Source organism: Gopherus evgoodei, chromosome 16 (genome assembly GCF_007399415.2).
Source record: "Gopherus evgoodei ecotype Sinaloan lineage chromosome 16, rGopEvg1_v1.p, whole genome shotgun sequence".
In the NCBI taxonomy this organism is placed as follows: Eukaryota; Metazoa; Chordata; order Testudines; family Testudinidae; genus Gopherus; species Gopherus evgoodei.
Genome location: NC_044337.1, coordinates 12,851,498 through 12,871,927, shown reverse-complemented (window position 1 = coordinate 12,871,927; position 20,430 = coordinate 12,851,498). Strand labels below are relative to the sequence as shown.

General features: G+C 56.8%; 1 protein-coding gene across 2 annotated transcripts; it reads left to right on the top strand.

Annotated features, from left to right (window-relative positions):
- Window positions 1–57: 57 nt before the first annotated feature.
- FPGS (folylpolyglutamate synthase) lies at window positions 58–19,966 on the top strand. 2 transcript variants are annotated; one of them, XM_030535222.1, is made up of 15 exons: window positions 58–1,604; window positions 7,283–7,411; window positions 7,632–7,685; window positions 7,976–8,040; window positions 8,172–8,286; window positions 8,827–8,904; window positions 9,647–9,708; window positions 10,143–10,245; window positions 10,602–10,679; window positions 11,206–11,353; window positions 12,892–12,993; window positions 14,370–14,520; window positions 15,014–15,089; window positions 16,012–16,078; window positions 16,464–19,966. In XM_030535222.1, the coding sequence occupies exons 1-15, from the start codon at window positions 1,566–1,568 to the stop codon at window positions 16,898–16,900; spliced, it is 1,704 nt and encodes a 567-aa protein (XP_030391082.1). In that variant the 5' UTR covers window positions 58–1,565; the 3' UTR covers window positions 16,901–19,966. The 2 variants fall into 2 exon arrangements, with proteins under 2 accessions (XP_030391082.1, XP_030391083.1); XM_030535223.1 differs by lacking the exon at window positions 58–1,604 and adding an exon at window positions 4,347–6,725.
- Window positions 19,967–20,430: the final 464 nt, after the last annotated feature.

Sequence of the window (20,430 nt, the reverse complement as noted above, 5' to 3'; positions counted from 1 at the left end):
AACAGCACCAGTTCAGATCTGAAGGGAGTTGGACGCATTCTGCTCGTAGTCTGAGGGTGGATGTGACTGGCAGATGGCAGGTGTCTGTCCAACTCCTCTGAGTGCTGACCATAGCGACAGAGCAGTAATGCTTAATGAGCTATTACTACTGCGACACCTGGCCCAGCTAGACACTTGGCTGTATTTACAAGCATTCCTGTGTCTGTTGCTTTACCTGGCTTTGCTTACATGGGTGTAGATTAAGAGCAGTAACTTTTTCCAAGTGCAGAGAACCAATGCACTACATGTTGAATGGACTGTACTTAACTTTGGCAACATGTATCCCGCCAATGAGAGCTTATTAAACCTGGTATGCACCTAGTGGAAACTCTCTATGGAGATCTTAATGGATTCCTATGCTGAAGGGAAATTCTGTCTTTCCTCAGGCTCCTGCCCGGGGATGTTCAGTGGCTGCAGCAGCTCGTGTGAATTTGTTTGAGAAGGTGCGGCTGCTTTGTGGTGCTAGCAAACCAGAGTAAAACCCTGAGCCTTTGAAATGAGAGTAGTGTGTGCAGACTGATAACCTTTGTCCTTCAACTGGGCTGCCAGCATGAGGTCTGTAAACAGCAGGCAGAAGAGATCAAACTGGCTTCAGAGCAGAAAGTAAGGATGAGAAAGGACATGTATACGGTAAATCTCTTCTCTGGGATGGGGTTTGGAAACAGTGGGGAGTTTTGGGAAGCTTTTGATGTTAAAGGGATATGAATTAAGTTGGCTGCAGGCAATACACTGGCCCTGGTGTCCTCTACCAGTTGTTGGGAAGAAACCATCATATGTCCCGTTTTTAATTTTTTTTCTCTCCCCATGTGAATTTTTGAACAAACGGGGAAAAATGGAACAGCAGCTCTTTGATGTGCTCTGTGAGTAAGTAGGTAACCGTTCCTACACCTGTAATTCAGTTGGTGAAGTCCCCTTTAACGACTGGGCTGGAGCTGTTTGGTTTGTTCTTACACTGATGAAAATAGTTTTAAAAAGTAATTGGGATTTACTGTGTAATTTTTGAATAAGAACAGGTGTTGCTGTGGATGAGGTTAGCAGCACAGGCAGCGATAACTCAAATCTCTCTGGTAGAAAATAGTTTAGATGCAGAAACCAGTATTTTTCTTGTGATAAATCCGTGTTGATAAAGATAATGCTGAACAGTGTTAACAAGTTAGCTCCTGCATCAAGACACGAGCAAGAACAAAATCTGGCTGAATTGCTGATTCCTTTCTTTCCAGAGCAGTGTTGGAATCTTAGAAGATGGCCACTTTAGAGTAATGATTCCTACCCTGCATGTTTTCTGCTGAGGCACTTTGAGGCAGTGACTGTCTTTGTTGTGTGTTTGTACAGTGCCTAGCACAATGGGACCCTGCTTCCTGACTTGGGGCTCCTGGGTGCTACCACGATGCAGGCAGTAGATGATGATCCTGAACGGAAACAAATGGTTCCTGTACTAAAAACTGGTCTTTGCTACAGTCGTAATCTCTTGTTAAATCTCCTCACCTAGCAACAGCCCTGCAAACTGTAGGAGAGAGACTGGCTGAATGTGGTGGAGCTGCCCCTACACTCGAAGAATTGAGATGGTAATTTAATTTTGTTTTAAATTTGGGCCCTGATACTAACTTCACTGCTAAAGCTATAAATGCTGTTAAGAGATGGGAATGGTGAGCAGGAGGTAGAGCTGCCTGCACCTCTAGCTATTGGTTAATTGAGGCTTTAGTAGGAATATGCCAACTATGGTATATCTGGCTTGGGTGTGTTTAAAGCTTGCTATTAAATTTATCATTTAGGTCCTCACCAAAATCCTTTTAAAAAAGACCTCCTCATTGAGCATTGGCCTGCTAATCCCAGGGTTGAGAGTTCAATCCTTGAGGGGGCCATTTAGGGATCTGGGGCAAAAATCTGCCTGGGGCTTGGTCCTGCTTTGAGCAGGGGGTTGGACTAGATGACCTCCTGAGGTCCCTTCCAACCCTGATATTCTTTGATATCTATGTGTCTGTTTAAATGGGATGGAATGCACAGCTTGCCCATGTATTTGCAACATGAGGAGAAAACGACAGGAATGGTTTGTAGCTCAACTAAAAAGTAGAGCGTCTGCTCTGTATTTTTGTGAGCGGTGGGTTAGGGTCTGAAATATCCTGGCTGTAGCTGATCGTTTCCTTCAGTAGGGTGTGTGATGTTTTCATAGGTAGGCACTGCCATAACATTCCATTTTGTAATAAAAACAGCTTTTATTGAACTAGCAGGATTGCTTGGACTTTGTGCTGCCCCTCGGTGCCAGCTGACCTTGAAATCCACAATGCAGAGTGCCACCTATGTCGTAGTGGTTTTTCCTCGCCATGTGCGCTGGAAGGCTTTAGATCGGGGTGGGCAAACTTTTTGGCCTGAGGGCCACATCCGGGGATGGAAATTATATGGTGGGCCAAGAATGCTCATGAAATTGGGGGTTGGAGTGCGGGGGCTGGGGGTGAGGGATCAGACTGGGGGTGTGGGCTCTGGGGTGAGGCCAGAAATGAGTTCAGGGTGCAGGAAGGGGCTGGGTCAGGGCATGGGATGGGGCAGGGGGACAGACTCTGGGTGGTGCCACTGCTTCCAGAAGCTGCTTGAGGTATGCACGTCCCCCTTCCAGCTCCTACGCAGAAGTGCAGCCAGGTGGCTCTGCGTGCTGCCTTGGCTGCAGGCACTGCCCTTGTGGCTCCCATTGGCCGTGGTTCACGGCCACGACATGCATGGAGTGGCAAGCCCCAGACCCCGCTGGAGCAGGAGGGCCAGATTAAAATGCCTGAAAGGCCAGATGTGGCCCCTGGGCCATAGTTTGCCCATCTCTGCTTTAGGTACTAAGCAGTGTGTTTGCAAACATGGTTTTATCTGGGGCTGTTCCGCTGTAGACACATGGGAACTTGGGCCCTCTCCACCCTGGGATCTGACGTGTCCTCTTTAGTGCAGTTGGGGGGTTGGATGGCCCTTCAGTAGGGCGTGAATTGAGGACTGTGTGTAGCACTTGGCAAAGTGCTGTGGGGGGGGGGGGGAGTGCTGCATCTGTACGAGATCCGTTTTGTGTCCCCTCCCCCGCTTGCTGGAGGGGACATAGTTGCCACAATCAGTAAATGAAAGGCAGTGTTGCCCTGTAAGAGAATCAGGTGCCCCTCACAATGATGGCGGCCTTGCTCTCACCATGTAGTGCCCCTCACAATGATGGCGGCCTTGCTCTCACCAGGTAGTGCCCCTCACAATGATGGCGGCCGTCACCCTTCCCGGGCTCGCTCTCACCATCTAGTGCCCCTCACAAAGATGGCGGGCTCACGCTGCCGCGCGGGGGCGGGGCACGGTGGCTCCAGGGGCGGGGCGGGGCGCAGCCGCGCGTACGGGGGAGGGGGGCGGGGCTCGGTGGCGGCGGGGGCCGCCTGTCAGCGGGAGGCGGGATGGGCTTTCGCGGGCTGCACTGCGCGCTGCGGCTCGTGGCGGGGGCGGCCGGCGGGCAGCGCCGCTTCAGCACCAGGCCGGCCCGCGTGCCCAGGATGGAGTATCAGGTACCGGCGTGGGGCCGGCCCGGCCCGTTACATCAGCCGGACACGTGGGGCCTGGCGGGGCCGGGCCGGGCCGGGCCGCCTGTTCCGGGGCACGTGTCTTTAGCCTGGCAATGGGGGGAGGCTGGTATGGGCACATCATATTTTATATGCGGGTTTTCTGTGGGGGGGGGTTCAGGCATGTGGGGGAGTATCGAGGGCTTTTGGGGGGGCATCTGGGACCTGTGGAGGCAGGGTGCTGGGCTGGGGGCTGGTGCTATTTGTAAATTGCTTTTGATGCTGTTTAGGGGGCTTGGCCCTCAGCCCAGCTCTGATGCAGAACAGTCACTGGCCAAAACCTCAGCGGGTCCCCCCGACCCCTTGCCCGGTCTGACTTTTCTTGTGGGTGATGCGCCTCATACTGGCACTGCCAGGGCTTTATGGGCTGTAAAGGGGTAACAGGTGACTGGGGTAGGGCTCTCTTCCTAGTAGGTTCTAACAACCGAGCTTGCCCGACAATCTCTCCTCACAACTCCCTGTCTTCCTTCTTTCATTACTTTCTTCCCATTGATTGAACTCAATGGAAAAACTCCGTTGATTTCAGTGGGCTTTCGGCACAGTACTTCAAACAAAGGCTGGGAAGTATTTGGGAAACATCATTCAGCCAACTTTGGTTTTGTGGGGGAAACCGCTGAATAAATGAAATCACCCTTTTCCCATTAATTTGGGTTGGATTATATAAAAACACAAGAATGGCCATACTGGGTCAGACCAAAGGTCCATCCAGCCAAGGATCCTGTCTGTCGACAGTGGCCAATCCCAGGTGCCCTGGAGGGAGTGAACCTAACAGGTAGTGATCAAGTGATTTCTCTCCTGCCATCCATCTCTGACAAACAGAGGCATAAGATTGTCATGCAAGCTTCCACCGTCTTTGTCTGAGGCAGCACTAAGGTCCACTTGCTTACTGTCTTCTTTGATGCAATCCAGCCATCACTTCCTCAGCATCTCTTTCCTGTCACCCTCTTCTGCTGCGCTGCTTTCACTGGGTCCCCTTCCTTCATCTTCTGCCAGCATCCAAACCAGCAAAGCTGCATGCATTTTGTCAAATCAGAGAGCTTTTCTTTGTAAACTGAAGAATCTGTGGCTGTGTATGTGTTCTCTTCAAAAGAATGGGCTTTGACTATATGGAAATCAGTGACTGTTAATAGATGCTGGATGATCTTAGAGGAATGAAATGCATAAAGCGCCGCTGAAGCAATATGAAGGTAGCTGAATTGGAATCAGAATGTCCGATGATGCAAACGGTAATGTTCCAAAGCACCGTTAATGTGGCTGGCTGCACCCAGCTAATGTCTTCGCTCACTTTTTGTGGCGCTTGCTGAGTTGCTCACTCAGTTCCTCCTGTAAAGTCAAAAGGGTCTGGGCTGTGGCCATGTTCAACATTGATTTTTACACTTTTTTTTTAAAACCAGCTCTGACCATGCAGCTTCATGTGGCATGAACATAATGTGGAGGGGGCTTTGTGTCTAATTAACTGATGTTGGGGCAGGAAGTGAGTCAGGATCATGTGGGATTCATAGTCTTAACACCTGGCTGAGTTATGAGTAGTATCAGGTTTGTGATTTGGATTCCTGGTGTCAGCAGTCATCAGTAATAGTGATGAAGCATGGAGATGAATTTCAGTCCCTGGGGCAGGGACTGTCTCTTCATTAAGTGTTTGTACAACACCTAGCACAACAGGGCCTGGTTTATAACAGGAGTCCCTTGTATTGTGATAGTGCCTAATAATAATCTACATGAGCCTGGGTCTACCTGGGAATTGCTTGGGGTAACCATAGGTAGTGGGCTGGCTTCCTGCCTCTGTTGGAGAAGGGAAGCAATGCATGATGTGAGGGGTGCAGGAGTTCTGGTGCAGTGTGGGGAAGACCTGACGCCATCCAGCTCTGGCTCAGCTGAGAGAAGGCAAGAAGTGGATAGTGCATTCAGTGTCTTTGCTTCCAGGAAACCCAGGGAGATCCAGTGTCCCACCCAGTATAAATAGCCATGTGGATCTGGAGGAGCGTAGCCAGTGCTTTTTATAGAGGTGAATTGTGGGGAGCATATCTGGTTACCATCCAGCCCCTCCCAGAGCTGCACACTGTAACCCCAGAGGTACTTTGACACCCCAATAAATTGCTACTCTGCATGGGGCATACTGGAACTAAAGCTATCCCTGAGAAATGTGTTAATCAGCATTTAAGGAGGCTATTCTGGGCCTTGGAAAACCAGGACCTTAAAACACACTGACGCAGACAGTGCTACGATTGAAGCGAGTGAGACTATAAAGCCCTTCAGTACTCTGCTTCAGATACTAATACAGTGGCCCTGGAGTTGGGGTACAGGAAGTCAGGAACCCTGGGTACTGATTCTGCCACAGTGAGGCACTCACTGTGCCTCAGTTTCCCTTCTCACCCTCTGACTGTCTTGTCTGCTTAGATTGTAAACTCTTTGGTGCAAAGGGTCTCTCCCATGCATATTTGCCGTGCCTAATACAATGGGAGCCCAGTCTCTGTCGGGCTTTCTAGGCACTACTACAATACAACCAATATTAGTAATGGCAATGGGTGAAAATATATTGCGCTTAAAGTGTTCTGGTGCAGACTGTGGGCGGATTGTACTGCCCGTGGATCCACCCAACACATCCTGGGGCTCTGTTACACCAGTGCTTCAGCTTGCGTTCCTGGGGCTTGTCTCGTGATCGGCGTACGCTCTGTCCTCGCTCCTCGTGCCTTGGAAATAGTTATCAGGGCTGATTTCACGCACCTTCCCTCTCTCCTCTGGCAGCTTCTTTCAGAATTACTGCTGAGACTCTTCTTTCCAGTGCTTCCTCGGTGGGGATTTCCCACCTGGGGTGTCACTTGTGCCCCTTATTTTTGTGGTCCTTCATCTAGTGTATTTTGAAAGAGTTGTCAGTCGTCTCTTTTCCCCCAGCCCCTGAGCAGGAGGCAGGGAGCTGCATTGCCAATCACCTAGCGAGTGGGAAAAACTCTAAAGGACACTGGATTTCAGTTCCCCGTGCTCCAAGGACCGTACCTGGGACTGTGGCTTTGCAGTCCCATAACTGTAGTGGGCCAAGACAAGCTAGCCGTGTGCAAGTCGAGGGCCACTGTGGAGCAGACGGAGCTAGCGGCTGGCTCTGCCCTGGCCGCTATGCTTCGCGTGAGTGAACAGTGAGTGAGTGAACAGTGGTGCAGCCTTTGTTAGCTCTGGCTGGAAGCGAAAGCCGGGATTGGTGTGCTCTGATCAGCGCTCACCTGGCAAGGAGAGGAGTGAGCTCCTACTGCTCCCCTTTGTCATGCTCCAGCACTGCTCTTGGCGCAGGGCAGACGAGGTTCTTGGCACAGGGGCGTGGCTGATGAGCCCCCGACCTCACCTTGGAGGGCCCTGGGCACAGAGATGGACTGGGTGGGTGGCACTGGAGCTGGCTGTCTTCCCACCCGTGATGAGGGTTCTGACAGCGAGGGAGCCTGGTTGGTAACATTGCCCTTCTCCAGAAGAGCAAAGGCTGGCAGCTGTGTGTTGGGATCCAGGGATGGGTGGGGGCTTGGGCTGCCTGGCACTCTTGAGCTTATTATGTAGGGCCAGGGGCTCCTCTGTGGGCGAGCAGGAGACTCCCTTCTGGTGCACACATGGGGCTGGAGCGTTGGCTCTTGGCCACCATCCCCTCCTATGAGCGGAGAGCTGATCTGTGCCTCATCTGATGAGTCTCATTCCAGGATGCCATCCGGACCCTGAACACCCTCCAGACCAATGCCAATTACCTGGAGCAGGTGAAGCGGGAGCGAGGAGACCCCCAGGTGCAGCTGGAGGCCATGAAAGGCTTCTTAGAGAGAAGTGGGTTAAAGGTGAGAGCTGTCAGGTCCCCTTCCCTGGCTGAGCAGAGCCCTCTCAACGCTGCTCCCTGCCAGGTGGGAGGGAGGGCGGGGGCGGGATCCCAGGCTGTACTGTCCTCTCCTTTCGGTGGGGCTGGCTGTGAGCCCTCCTTCCAGTCTGGCGCAGTGCCAGGCGGGGGTGTCTCCCTAACCCTGATCCCCTCTCACGGGTTTGTTAACCTCTGTCTGGCAGGTCGAAGACCTGGATCAACTGAACATTATCCACGTAACTGGGACAAAGGGCAAGGTCAGTGGGGCACTGCAGGGGTGTGTGGAACGAGGCATGTGGGGGCGAGGGGATTCTGTGGGGGGCAGGGCTTGGGATAAATGATGGGGCAGCACGCCGCAGGGTGGGGTGAATGGGGAAATAATTAGGCTGTGTGATGGGTCATGGGATGCTGAGGGTGGGGGTGTTGGAGGTTTAGGAGAGCAGCAGTGGCACTGTGGCTGTGGTTGGGGGCAATCTATGGGGTTCTCTGTTGCTGGGGGCTGCTAGGGAGGGCTGGGTCTATGGTTGACGCTGCTGACTTCTTCCAGGGCTCGACGTGTGCCTTCACAGAGCGCATCCTCCGCAACTACGGCCTGAAGACGGGCTTCTACAGGTGGGCGGCCCGGTGGCTCCTGGGGGATGGATTCAGTCGGTCTCTTCTGCCGGGTGCTGAGTGGCACCCTGGGGTGGGTGGAATGGAGGAGCTGTCCTGGGTGCTGACTGTCTGTTCTCCCCTCATCCCAGCTCTCCCCACCTGGTCCAGGTGCGTGAGAGGATCCGCATCAACGGGCAGCCAATCAGCAAGGAGCTGTTCAGCAAGTACTTCTGGCAGGTGTATAACCGGCTGGAGGAGACCAAGGTATTTGTGGGGGCAGCTCTGGGCAGGGAGCTGCTGCTGCTCTGGAGTGGGGGGTAATAAGCTGCTGCTGCCTCCTGCAGCCCAGTGCGCCTGGTCCTCGGCAGCAGGCCAGTAGGATCCCACACTAAGGGAGTTGCCCCGTGCGGTACAGTAACCGAATCTCTGCTCGGGGACCAGGCAAAGTCAGATCGCTGCCCTGAGGCTGGCTCCTTGTAAGGATTGGGTGTGGACGGGTTATCTAGTGCTTAGAGCAGGAGATCCCTAGTTCTACTCTGCCACTGCCTTGCTGGGTGTCCTTGGGCAAGTCAGTTTCCCCGCTCTGTGTCTCAGTTTCCCCAGCTGCATGGCGAAGTTGACTATTCATGTAAAACTGTCAGATGAGCTGGGCCCTTGCCATGCCGTGTCCCTGCCCTGAGGACTGGGCCGGAGCCCCACAGCACAGGGAGGAGGGTCTATCCCTTGCCGGTCCTCTGGCTTAGCAATGGGGCTGGGATAGAGCTGCTGTCCTGGACTCCCCTCAGGTAACTGTCTGTCCTGCAGGACCCCAGCCATGCCAGCATGCCCGCCTACTTCCGCTTCCTCACCATCATGGCCTTTCACGTCTTCCTGCAGGAGAAGGTATGATGCTCCCTCCCCTGCGGGCGGATGGCTGGGTTCCAGCCAGTGCCTCACAGTGCCAAGTGGCTGCAGCCCCTATAGGCTCCAGCGGGAGCTGTGCGCGGTGAGGGTTTGGCCTCCAGAGCCCTGGGCCTTGTCACTCCCTGGCCCCAGTCTCACCCAGCCATCTGCTGCTGGGATGGGACCAGGGGCTTCTGTTTCTCCCACCCTTCCTCTCCCACGTTTTTTCCTCCTTTCCTGGTTCTACTCCTAGGGATGCCTGGTAAGAGAGTCCTAGGATCTGCACAGCCTTAGCTGCCCCCTGGGACTGCCTGTGTGTGTGACTGTTGCCCCCTAGTGGCTGCAGCTCACAGGGTAAAAGCTGTAATACTGCTGAGAAGAAGTGGAGCTTCTCCTTTAGTCTCCGGGGCAGAGGCCTGCTCGTGTGGAGCTGAAAGTCCTGGGTTCATGCTTCCTTATGTGCATGTCTTTCTTCTGTAGTCCAGCATGCAGGCAGCTCTCTGGGTACCTGTGCATGCCTGGGACGTTTTTGTGCAAGTCTGATCGGAGCCTGTCCCTACCCCGTGTGTTCGGGCCGGGATCCCGTGTATCCGAAGGGCTGCTGTGGGTAGGCCGTGCCCTGCATAAGGGTGCTGAGCACTCTGTCCCTGCTCAGGGCTTTGCCATGGGGCTGCTTTGTTTCCTGCATGTTGGGCATGGATGGCACAGGTAGCCCCTTAACATGCTCTTGTCTCCCCTCCAGGTGGATCTGGCTGTGGTGGAAGTTGGCATTGGGGGTGCCTACGACTGCACCAACATCATCAGGTAGGAGCAGGCTGGGCTTGGCACGGGGACCAGGCGCCCCCTCCTTATTGCCAGCATGTGGAGGCCACTAGGTGTCCCCAGAGTAGGGATGCCTGGGCATGGGCGGGTGAGCCAACGGGTCTCAACCCAGCTGGGCCTGGTAGGGGAGTTGGGTCAGTTCTTGACCCCTCTGCTGGCAAAGGGGCCCAGTCCTGGTGGCTGTGATGGGAACGCCTGGCCAGGGAAGCCGTTGACCTTCTCTGAGGTGATAGGGGCTTCCAGCCATGCTGGGCTCGGTGTCAGCCGAGGGCCGGGAGGAGAAAGGCTCTGTGCCGATCCCATGAGCCAGCCTGAGTTCCGGGACCTCCTGGGTGCTGGCTGGCTGCAGAGCTGGGGAGATGAGCCTGCCCTTCGGGAGTCCTGGTGCTGGGCTCTCACCTTCTCTCTGTCTCCAGGAAGCCGATCGTTTGCGGGGTCTCCTCTCTGGGGATCGACCACACCAGCATCCTGGGGGACACCATTGAGAAAATCGCCTGGCAGAAAGGGGGCATTTTCAAGGTACGGACTGCGGGGCTCTGTGGGGAGAAGGGGAGTCTCTGACAGCCTTGAGTGGGGCTGGTCCAGATTCCTGGTTCAGCAGGACCAAGTCTGTTTGCTGTGATGGCTCCGGCTCCTGCCCGCATCTGGGAAGTGAATCTCCCCTGGCGCAGGAGGCCACAGGGCAGCATGGGGGTGGGGGCCCATCTGAGAGGCAAGCTTTGAATCTGAGTGAGAGGTCCCAGCTGGTCCCTGGGTGTCTGGGTCTGCCCCGACCAGCTGCCTGTCTCTGGAGTCCAGGTGTCTGCGTGGGGATGGGGGGACAGCCTGGGAGGCCATGGATCCGGGGCCTGTGACTACATCTGTGTTGCTTTCAGCCTGGTGTGCCGGCATTCACAGTGCCCCAGCCTGAGCGGCCCCTGGAGGTACTGAGGGAGCGAGCCAGGGAGAGCCCGGTGAGTTCTTGTTAGATACATGTCTCCCCTGAGTCCCCCTGCCCCCTCTGAGGGCATCGTGCTGCTGTCACTGGGTCAGGGGAGGCGACTCTCCCTGCTGCACCCACGCCAAGTGCAAAGGCTGGGATGTCAGATGGCTCCTGCCCTCTTGGATGGTGCTGGCCAGGGGCCTTGGGCTCCCTCTGTTCTCCGGAGGGAAAGTTGGGGTCCTGTGACCCCTCCTCACTCTGGATCCTTTGCAAGGTGGCCCCAGGGGCTCCCCCATTTCTCCTGGGCAGCAGCTGAGTGTGGGCGCTGCAGGTGCCGGCGCCCCTTGGGGTCCATCCCTGGAGAGGCAGGGCCAGATGGAAACGTGACGGCCCATGAATATGAGCCACAGGGCCCTGGGGTGGGATTGCCTCGGTTGCTGCTGCCTGGTCTGTAGGTCGGCAGAACCCGCCGGGGGGCTGTCAGCCAGCTGGCGGAGCTGCCTCATGGAGGTGGGTGAGCTGGGCAGGGCTCACCCTCTGCCTCTCTCTCCGTGCAGTGCCTGCTTTACCTATGCCCTGACTTGGATGCCTTTGAAGAGGACGATAAGGCACTTCAGCTGGGGCTGGCGGGCGAGCACCAGCGATCCAATGCCACTCTGGCCCTGCAGCTCTCCCGGGCCTGGCTGCAGCAGCAGGGGTATCAGGGTAAGGAGCTTGGCGCTGGCACAGGGGAGCTTATGCGTCCCTCCCTGCGCTGAACAGCGCATTCCAGCCCTTGCTCTTGTTCCTGGGTTGAGGCGTCTCTCCAAGGAGATTCCGGGAAGGTCCCGATTGGGCTGCACTTCGGTGCGTGTGCTCGCAGGGCTCCCGGCGGGTGGGGTATGCAGCATGTGACCAGCCTGGTGCTGCTGAGCAGAGCTCCCCTCCCTGCAGCCTGGCACCTAGGATGTGAAGCCAGCACTCTGGCTTTGTGTTCCCAGCCGCAGCCCCCTGGAGATGCCCTGACTGGTGTTTTCCCAAGTGCCCGGTGAGGAACTCTGGGTGGCGCTTCACCCTTGGCGCTTCATGAGAGGCTGAGGGGGAGGGCTCTCTGCACCCTGCAAATACAAGCCAGCAAGTTACCAATGTGCTGGGGGCTAAGCTAAGCGGGGGGCCCTGCTGGGGAAAGGGGGGGATACTTAGGATAGTTTTTATTTTATTTAAATCATAAGTTTTTCTTTTTAAAAATAAACCTGTTTTAAAACCAACTGTGAATTTAATACAAAATATGTTAAGGTCTAAACCTATTATACCCTTTTGAAATATTTCAATTCAAACTCAATGTGGATGAGCCTCTCTAAAGACTTTGAGTTCAAGGCTGCTTCTCTGTGCAGAGTAAGAAGCAGGGGGAAAATATCTAACTTTGGAGCTTTATCAATGTGCTGGGTCACGTACTGTGTTAAGGGCTGGATCCTGTGGGGGGCTTAGGAGCTGGCAAAGTCATCCCAGGCGCTGGGACCCAGCCTCTGGCTCTGGGAGACGCCATCGTGTAGCTCCTCAGGATCCAGTGAGCCCACCTGGGAGGTCTCCGACTCCTATTTGATTGCTTCTCCTCTGATTGGCTCAGTTTTAAATTATGAATATTTACGACTCCACCCACCCTGGAAATTTACTCTCCAGCTCATGGAAAAACACTGCAGTTTGTGTATCCAAAACACTGAAGGTGGTTTTGTTTAAAACTAAATGTGACGTGCTGTAATGCAATTCCAGTTACCGTCCTAATGCAGCCTGACACAAACCATTAGTAAACTAATACTATTTATCTAGTATAGAAGCAATGCATTGGACACCATTTTCTAACATACTAAAAACATACAATTAACAAGAATATGAAAAGATGAAGCTATATAATTGCTTAAGTAAATGTGCAGAGTTTGTGAGCACTATCGAATATAGTGTGAAAGTTCCTTGATGTTTGTATCAGTCCACGAGGATGCACCTTTCGCTAGAAAAGAACAGAAGTGCAAGTGGAAACCTGGATGAAAATCCATGATTTAAATTGAGGTTTTCCACTTGGTGATTTCAGTCGCCTCGATTTAAATCAATCCACCCTGGTTTGTATGGCACGTACCCCGGGGTGGCTCCCCCAGGGTGACTGGAGTCCAGTTGTGTGCGAGGAGGGATGGCCGAGTGACAGGAGTGCTACAGGCGGCCATGTGGGGCTGTTAGGACGGTGACTCAGCCCGGCTTCCATCTCCTTGCAGGTACTGGGGAGCTGAAGGACTTGCCGCCAGGTGCGGAGCTACTAGGCAAGAGAACTGTGCCCCTGGCACCTGCATTCAGGCCCAGCAGCTCCATGGTGCAGGGTAAGAACGTGGGTGTGTTCCGCCCCACTGCTGCTCCGTTGCCCCCTGCCTGCCCTGGGCATTTCCTGGGTGCTGTCTTGTGGTCCCCTGGCTAGTGCCTGCTCTTGGCTTTGGCTAGCTGGGATCAGGCCGGAGCTGCTGCTTGTTGGAGATAACGCGCTGTGGGCAGTAACCGCTCGTGCGTCGGTCCCAACGGGCAGAGCCCTGGACTCTGCCCCCGGCCCACCCTGATCATTGACATTTTGAACGCACTGCCCTTTAGATCTTCCTGTTTCCTCAGTTTTAACCCTCAGGAGCCTGGTGCTTCCTGGGCTGCTAGCAAGTGCTGAGGGCAGTTGTACATCACCGGCCTCCAGCACCAACCTGACCTCCCCTCGCCTCCTGTTTGGGTTTTTCCCAGGCTGTTTGTTGGCTGAGGGTCATTGTCTTTCCACCACCTGCCCTAGGGGGCTGCCCGCTGCTCTGCCCCTTGCTGCAGAGTGAGAGGGGCCTTCGCTCCGCTCCGCTATTACCCCCCCGTACTGTGCCCCATATGGGGTCCCTGGGCAGTGCAAAGCAGTTGGTAGCTTCGATATTTAATGGGCTTATCCTCACGGCTGTTACCTCTGTTTTACCAATGGGGCGCAGGGAGACCAAGTGACTGGCCCAAGGTCACACAGGGGTTTGTGGCAGAGCAAGGAACTGAGGTCAGGTCTCCCAAGTCCCAGGCTGGACCCTCCCCAGTGCACCATCCTACCTCCCTTGGGGTCACTGGGCTGGCCCACACCACGATCCCAGCCGCTGGCCTGAGGGCAGGAGCTCAGGCAGGTTGGATTGGGTAGGGTTTCTGGAATCCATACTCGCCCCGTTGGGAGCTAGCACGCTGTGAGGTGGGCAGGCCATGGGCATAATGAGTTGCAGTCGGGCTCCTTGCCTCTGTGGCACGGGGCGGTTCCCCCACAGCCAGCACTGAAATGGGTGAGGCTGGCTGGGATGGGGAGCAGCCTGGGCTGGCGCAGTGCAGGGCTTGGGGGAGCTTGGTATCAGAATAAGGGGAAGGGGGGGTCTGGTGGTGGTGTTGGGGTCTCCTCAGTGAAGTGCCCCAGGAAGGTTTTGCAGGAATGGCTCTGGGTGGGTTTAATGTACCTATGTGCGGGTCCCAGGGTGGGTGGGTCACTGTGCTGTGAGCAGGGCCCCATGCCAGTCCCCAGGCCCTTAACAAGCCAGGCCTGTTCTATGACACCAGCACCCCCCAGTCTCGGAGCGCTTTGTCCCCACTCTTCTCATGCTGCCACAGCTTAGCTGGGTCAGGCCCACCAGGGAGCTGGTAACGCCGGGGGCTGGTATAGGGGGCAGCGAGTCCCTGCTGGGTGGGCCTGACCCCTCTCCCCTCCCAGGTTTACAGGACACGGAGTGGCTGGGCCGCAACCAGGTGCTGCAGCATGGGCCGGTGACGTGGTTCATCGACGGGGCTCACACCACCAGCAGCGTGCAGGCCTGCGTGCGCTGGTTCCGCCAGGCAGCCCTCAACGAGGAGAAGCCTGTGGAGTAAGGAGGCACTGGACGGGGAGGGGGATCTGTCGCTCGGCTGTCACAGGCTTTGCCTGAGCCCCATCTAGCATAACTGGAGGGAGCAGGCTTATGTGGGGATTTTCAAGGGAGGTGCCGGTTGGGTTGAGAATGAGGCTCCTGTGGCCCATCTCGGGAGAGAGCCTGCCCATCAGCCATGCCAAGGGTGCGAGCACCTGCCTTTCCCTGCTGGAGGGAGGTGGGCCCCAGACCAGCAGGCTGTGTTTGGGAGTGGTAGGCAGGGAAGGTGAGGAGGGCTGAGGCTTTGTCTCAGCAACCCGCATCGTCCCAGGTCACCAGGGCGGATGGGGACGGGACCCTGTTGCCCCACCAAGGTTGGGACAGGCCTTGGGTTGGGGTTGCTGGACTTCCTGGGCCTTGCAAGGTGGCAGCAGCTAGCCCAGCCAGCTCCAAATTGGGGCGGGGAGCAAGAGCCCCCAAGCTGACCAGGCTGGGCCTGTCTCATCTGCAGCGGCTCTGAGGTCCGGGTACTTCTCTTCAATGCCACGGGGGACCGGGACACAGCTGCTCTGCTCAAGCTGCTGCTGGTGAGACACTGTGCCTTGGGGCAGTGGGGGACTGGTGCTGGGCAGGGCAGGTGGGTTTGTAAGGGCAGAAAATGGGCTGGCGACAGGGGGGCTGCTGGACCCGGTGGGGAGAGCGGATCAAATGGATTTAGGGAGGGTGGTTACAGATGATGCTTGCGGGTATCTGAGGCTGTCAGCATCCAGCTCAGGCTGAGGGCCCGGACTCCTGGGTTCTGTTCCCGGCTCTGCCCCAACCCTTGGCTAAGTTGTTTCCCTCAGTTCCTCATTCTCCCCTTCCGTGTCCTGGGGTAATGCCGGCCTCGGGTGGGCGCTGGCAGAGGGCTCTGAAGTGCCAGGTGGGTTCAGAGTCATGGGCCCTGCAGTGGTGTCTGACTCTGACCCCTCCCCTGCACCCGCCTGGCTGTTCAGATCCTGCTTTGACACATCCCGCAGGCTGCCACCAGGTGGTGCTAGTGCCCCACTCTTGTCCCCCAGCCATTCCCCTTAAAGTCCAGACCACCTCTGTCTCCTATAACAGCCCTTCCCCGGGGACTCAGAGTCTTCCAGTCTCCCTGTGCAGTGGCTGGGGGCGATCCTGGGAGCGAGTCTTGGGAGCTGGATTTGCCTCCAGTTGGTGGCAGAAGTGAAAATAGAAGGGGGAGGGGCTGGTTGGCTGCTTTACCCAGTAGCCTCTGCAGGAATAGAACCCAGGCGTCCTGGCTACCTGGTCCCTGCTTAGACCAAACGTGCCCCTGTTGGTTTGTAATGGTTCCAGCAGGAATAGTGATGGATGCTGAGCCAGTAGCCAAGATCCTTCCTGTAAGGAGCTGAATCCCGCCTTGTCCTCCCCCTTCCCCCCCCCGTGCGGGCTGCCCAAGGCTGCAGTACCCACCCCCTGTGCTGGTGTGGACGTTGTGCTGATGCTGTGTCTCTTGTGCCCCAGCCATGCCGGTTTGACTACGCCGTCTTCTGCCCCAACTTCACGGAGGTGTCTGCGGTGGGGAATGCAGGTCAGTACCCGTGGAGGGGGAGCTCCACTGGGGATCTGCTCAGGAACTTGCCCTGGAGCAGACATGCCCTGCCTGGCTCAGATTCTGCCCTGCCCGTCCTGTTGGGGAATGTCTGTTTGGGGAATATTCCTGCCCCAGGAGCATAGGTTGGCTTGGAGTGGGGGCAGGGGGTCGGGGTCTCTTGCAGATTCTTGAACCTTGTCCACAGTGCTGATCAGATAGCTTTGAGCAGGGTTCTCGGGGATGCGCGTGCTGCTTCCCCAGGCCGTGGAGCTGGGCGGGATCCCCCATGTACCAGTGTGTGCCAGAGAGGCCATTAAAACAGGCAGGTCGGGAGCATCCGCAAGGCTGCTCTGATGCCAGCTTACTGTTCTCCCCTTTGCAGACCAACAGAACTTCAACGTCACCCTGGAGAACATGCTGACCCGCTGCCTGGAGAACCAGAAGAAGTGGAACCGGCTGATGGAGGAGAAGGTGGGGCAGGACCTCTGGCTGTCTCCCCCCGTGCAGGTGGAGGAGGTGGGCGGCCAGCTGAAGCCAGACCTCTTGCGCAGCCCCCTGCTCTTCGTGCCCTCCTCTGAGCGCCCTCTCAACTCCAACTCGCTGGTGTTCCCCTGCATCTCTCACGCCCTGCAGTGGATCACCCAGGGCAGGGACCCACACTTCCAGGCGCCCGCCACCAAGGGGCTCCACCTGCACCCCGTGGCGGGCACCGGCGCCGTCTTGCTCAAGGAAGCGGCTGCCATCCGCGTGCTGGTCACTGGAAGCCTGCACCTGGTGGGCGGTGTCTTGAAGCTGCTCGACCAATCACTTTCGCAATAGCGGGTGCCTGTGGGCGGGGCCTCCATGCCGCTCTTTGCTGTTTACTTGAATATTCCCAGCCACCTTTTACCAGGTGGTCCCTGAGCCTGCTGCCCCCCGAGGTGGGGCTGGGCACTGCACGTGCTGCTGGGATTCTCGTGCTGAGCCCTTTGCGGCGGCTGGATCCACCCCTAGGACTGGGATTGGTGTGGCCAGGGCCCACGCCCCGGCACCGGGATCTCATGCTGAACCCTCACGGCAATGTCATCCGCACCCTGGCACCAGCACTCTCATGTTCAACCTCACCTCACCTCCCCGCAGCAGGATCACTACTGCCGGGATTTGGTTACTGCCCTCATGCTGGCGTCCCTATTGCCTGGGCTGATGGGCACCTTCCCTGCAGGCCCGGGGGACCTGGGGTGAGGACCCAGCAGCTGATCTCAGCCCGCAGGGACTGGCTGCACTGTACGTTTACCTGATGTTCCACGGTCCTTGGCCTGGCCAAGCAGAGACAGGCGGGGAGCTCTTGCTTGGGCCAGGGTGGAATTCCTCTGCCCTTGTGTTGCCGTCTCCCTACCCGAGTCTCTGGGTCCCACGGGGGGGCTGAGGAGGGCAGTGTTCATCTGCCATGTTGAGGCCGTCCCCCGCCAGGCATTCAGAGGGAGGCGTGAGCATCGGGGCAGACGCCCAACTGAGCATCAGCCTCCCTTGGCTGGGGCGTTGCCTTCACTGGGAGCTGCCTCAGTCCCCCACCGAATGCGTCCCGTGCCCCCCGCCCTGGTGCCTTTGTCTCCTCCCTGGCATCTGTCCGGTGCGCGGTCCAGGGATGGGTTTGAGTCTCACTACTTCAGGCCCTCTGGCTCCTCTGGGGCTGGGCTCGCCCTGGCTGAATGCAGCCAGATCCTGCCACCTGCCTGTGGAATCGGCTCCGGAAGCTCTGGCTGAGTGCTTGTCAGAGGCCGTTAGTGCTGGGGTGTGTCTGGCTTGGGGTCCGGTTGGAACTGCCTGTGATCGAAGGGCAGGAGTGCAGTGGGAGCCGTGTGCCAGGCTCAGAGCCGCAAGTCATGTTGTGGGGTGAGATCCAGGCACCGTAGCGCCAAGGAGTCTCTCACGGTGCCCCAATGTGTGAGCTTCTCGCAGGCCAACACCAGGGCAGTGGGGTCCATGGGCACCAGCGCCAGTGTTGTGTAGGCAGGTCGGCCCTGAGTGCAGAGGGGCCTTATGCAGGAATAGTCCCCCCTCCTGTGCAGAGATCTGTGCACTGGGGCTGAGACTCCTGCCTCTGTCTCCAGTGCTGGGCAGCGGGATGCGAGGGCTCTTTGCATGCCATGTGCAAAGTGGGTGATTCCCCCTCTGCCCCCCCGACCTGCTCTGTTGGTTCCCCGGTGGGCCGTTCTCGCTCTCTGCTGGACAGTAACTATGAATGACTGGTGGGCAGGGCATATGGGTCTGGAGGTCGGGAAGCCCTGACAGCTGAGGAGCTGGGCTGCTTTCTGGACCATATGCAGTTCTCATGGAGTTTGTGCTGGCGACTGGCCCGCTGCCCAGGTCGCTTTCAGGTGACAGCTTCATCGCCCAGCAGTGTCTGGGCAAACACTGGGTGCTGGGAATCGGGCTGATCTCTCAAGCTGAGCTGCGAGGGAGCCTTGTTGAGCAGGGACTTCAGGAAGCACCTGTCTGGAGGAGCTGAGTCCCTCAGGCGCAAGGGCTGTGGAAACTGGCTCTCAGCCCCAAGGCCGTGAGTTGCCTGGTGTCGTCACAGCTCAGCCAGCGTCTCTTACTGTCCTCTGGGGGTGCGCTTTTTGCAGAACCCCCCTGAGACCTGCACCAGGCCAGGCAGCGAGCTAGCCGCCCCCGCTCGAACAACCAGCCAGGCTGGGGCAAGCATGTTCCCAGAGATCGGTGCTTTAAAGCCACTTGTGAGCAGGGCAGCCTGTAGAGGGTGTTTGGGGGGCAGGGGAGGATGCTCTTGCAAAGGTCTTGGTTGCACTACGTGGTCTTTGTGCTCACTGGAGTGCCCAGATGCATGGTACGGTCAGGATGTGCCAGGCTCTGCTGACACCAGAGTACCAGCTGTGCCAGCCCAGCCATGTCCTGACCCAGTGATTAATAGCCACCTCTCTGCTGTATCTCTGTATCCAGATTTCTGTTGCCCAGTGTTCAGGCATTGGCTGGTCCTCTCCGCACATAGGCCAGGCTGGGGGGTTGGGTTTGAACCCCATCCTCGAACGCATGCGGTGCTGGGGTGCTTGGGCAGGCAGTGTGGGGTCTTGGCTGTCTAGCTGGCAAGTGTCTGTCCTCCCACTCCCCCCTTTACTGACCCAGTGCCTGTTTCTGTGTCTGCTGAAGGCAGCCTGGGAAGTGACCTGGCCGGGTCTCGTGGCGTGTGTCTGATGCCCTAACGCCTCCCCGGTGAGGGGGATTCAGGGGTTGACTTGGGTAAATCTCAAACTGCTGAAAGCCTGGGCCCAGCATGTTCCCCTCTCAGCAAACCCAACGGACTGCCTGCCTGTGGCCCAGCTACACCATGTGGGGGTCTAGGTGACGGAATAATGCTGCTGCTGCTGCCGATCCACGGACCTCCTAGCAGAACCTCCTGTGCAACTGGTCTAGCAACACACGCCAGACCCATGGCCTGCTGCATGGGGCCCCTTTCCCGGGGCTGGGCTACCACGCCGGCTCTGGCAGTGCAGACGGGGAGAAGCCTGCTGGGCCCCTCTGCACTGCCACAGAGCTGTGCTTTGGCGCGGTGGCCCCTCCGGGCTCTGCTGTGATACAGAGGCTTGTTGGAGCCAGGCCCACCTCTGGTTGCAGCCTGGAGATTGTGGGTTCAAGCAGGAAGGGAGGTTGGAAGTCGTTCCCCGTGTCCAGCCTCAGATGATGATTAAAGACTAAATGTTACTGAGTCTCCAATAATTTAACTAGCAACAGGGCTTTTATTAAATCTTCTGTAACTTGAAATAATATTGATTAAATTTCCCGATTGCTTTCTGGGAGATTAGTTTTGAAAGTGAAGCAATGGTGCTGCTGTTCCATGAGCGTCCGCTCCTTTGGCCTGTTGTGTAAATAAACATCATGCTCATTGTAGTGCTGTACACTGTCGTCTCCTTCCTGGACGGGTGGGGCCTGGTGGGGGTGAGGCCGAGCTGTGCTGCCAGGCAGCACAGGAGTCTAATCCCCCTGGCCCTGGTGGGGGCTGGAAAATTACTCTCACTCTGCTGGTGGGGAAACCGAGGCAGGCTAAGGGCCTGCTCCTGAAAGAGCAGTGTCTCCCTGGCTGCTCATTTCAACAGGCTCTTTGCCTTCCAGGTGTGGGCCTCACTTGGGCTGCCCAAGGCAACGCAGCAGGGGCTGGTGCGTGCCCCACGGCTCTGCTGAGCTCAGAACAGGAATTAGTTACTGTTTGGATGATGAAATTCTTTGTGTCTGAGCCCTGGGTGGGTTCCACCTGCTGGTTACTCCAGCTCTGCCCTGATGATTGCTCTGGAGCCTGGCGCTAAGTGTGCCACCAGCCTGGCCCAGAGTCAGCAGCTGGATTGCACCCAGCTCTT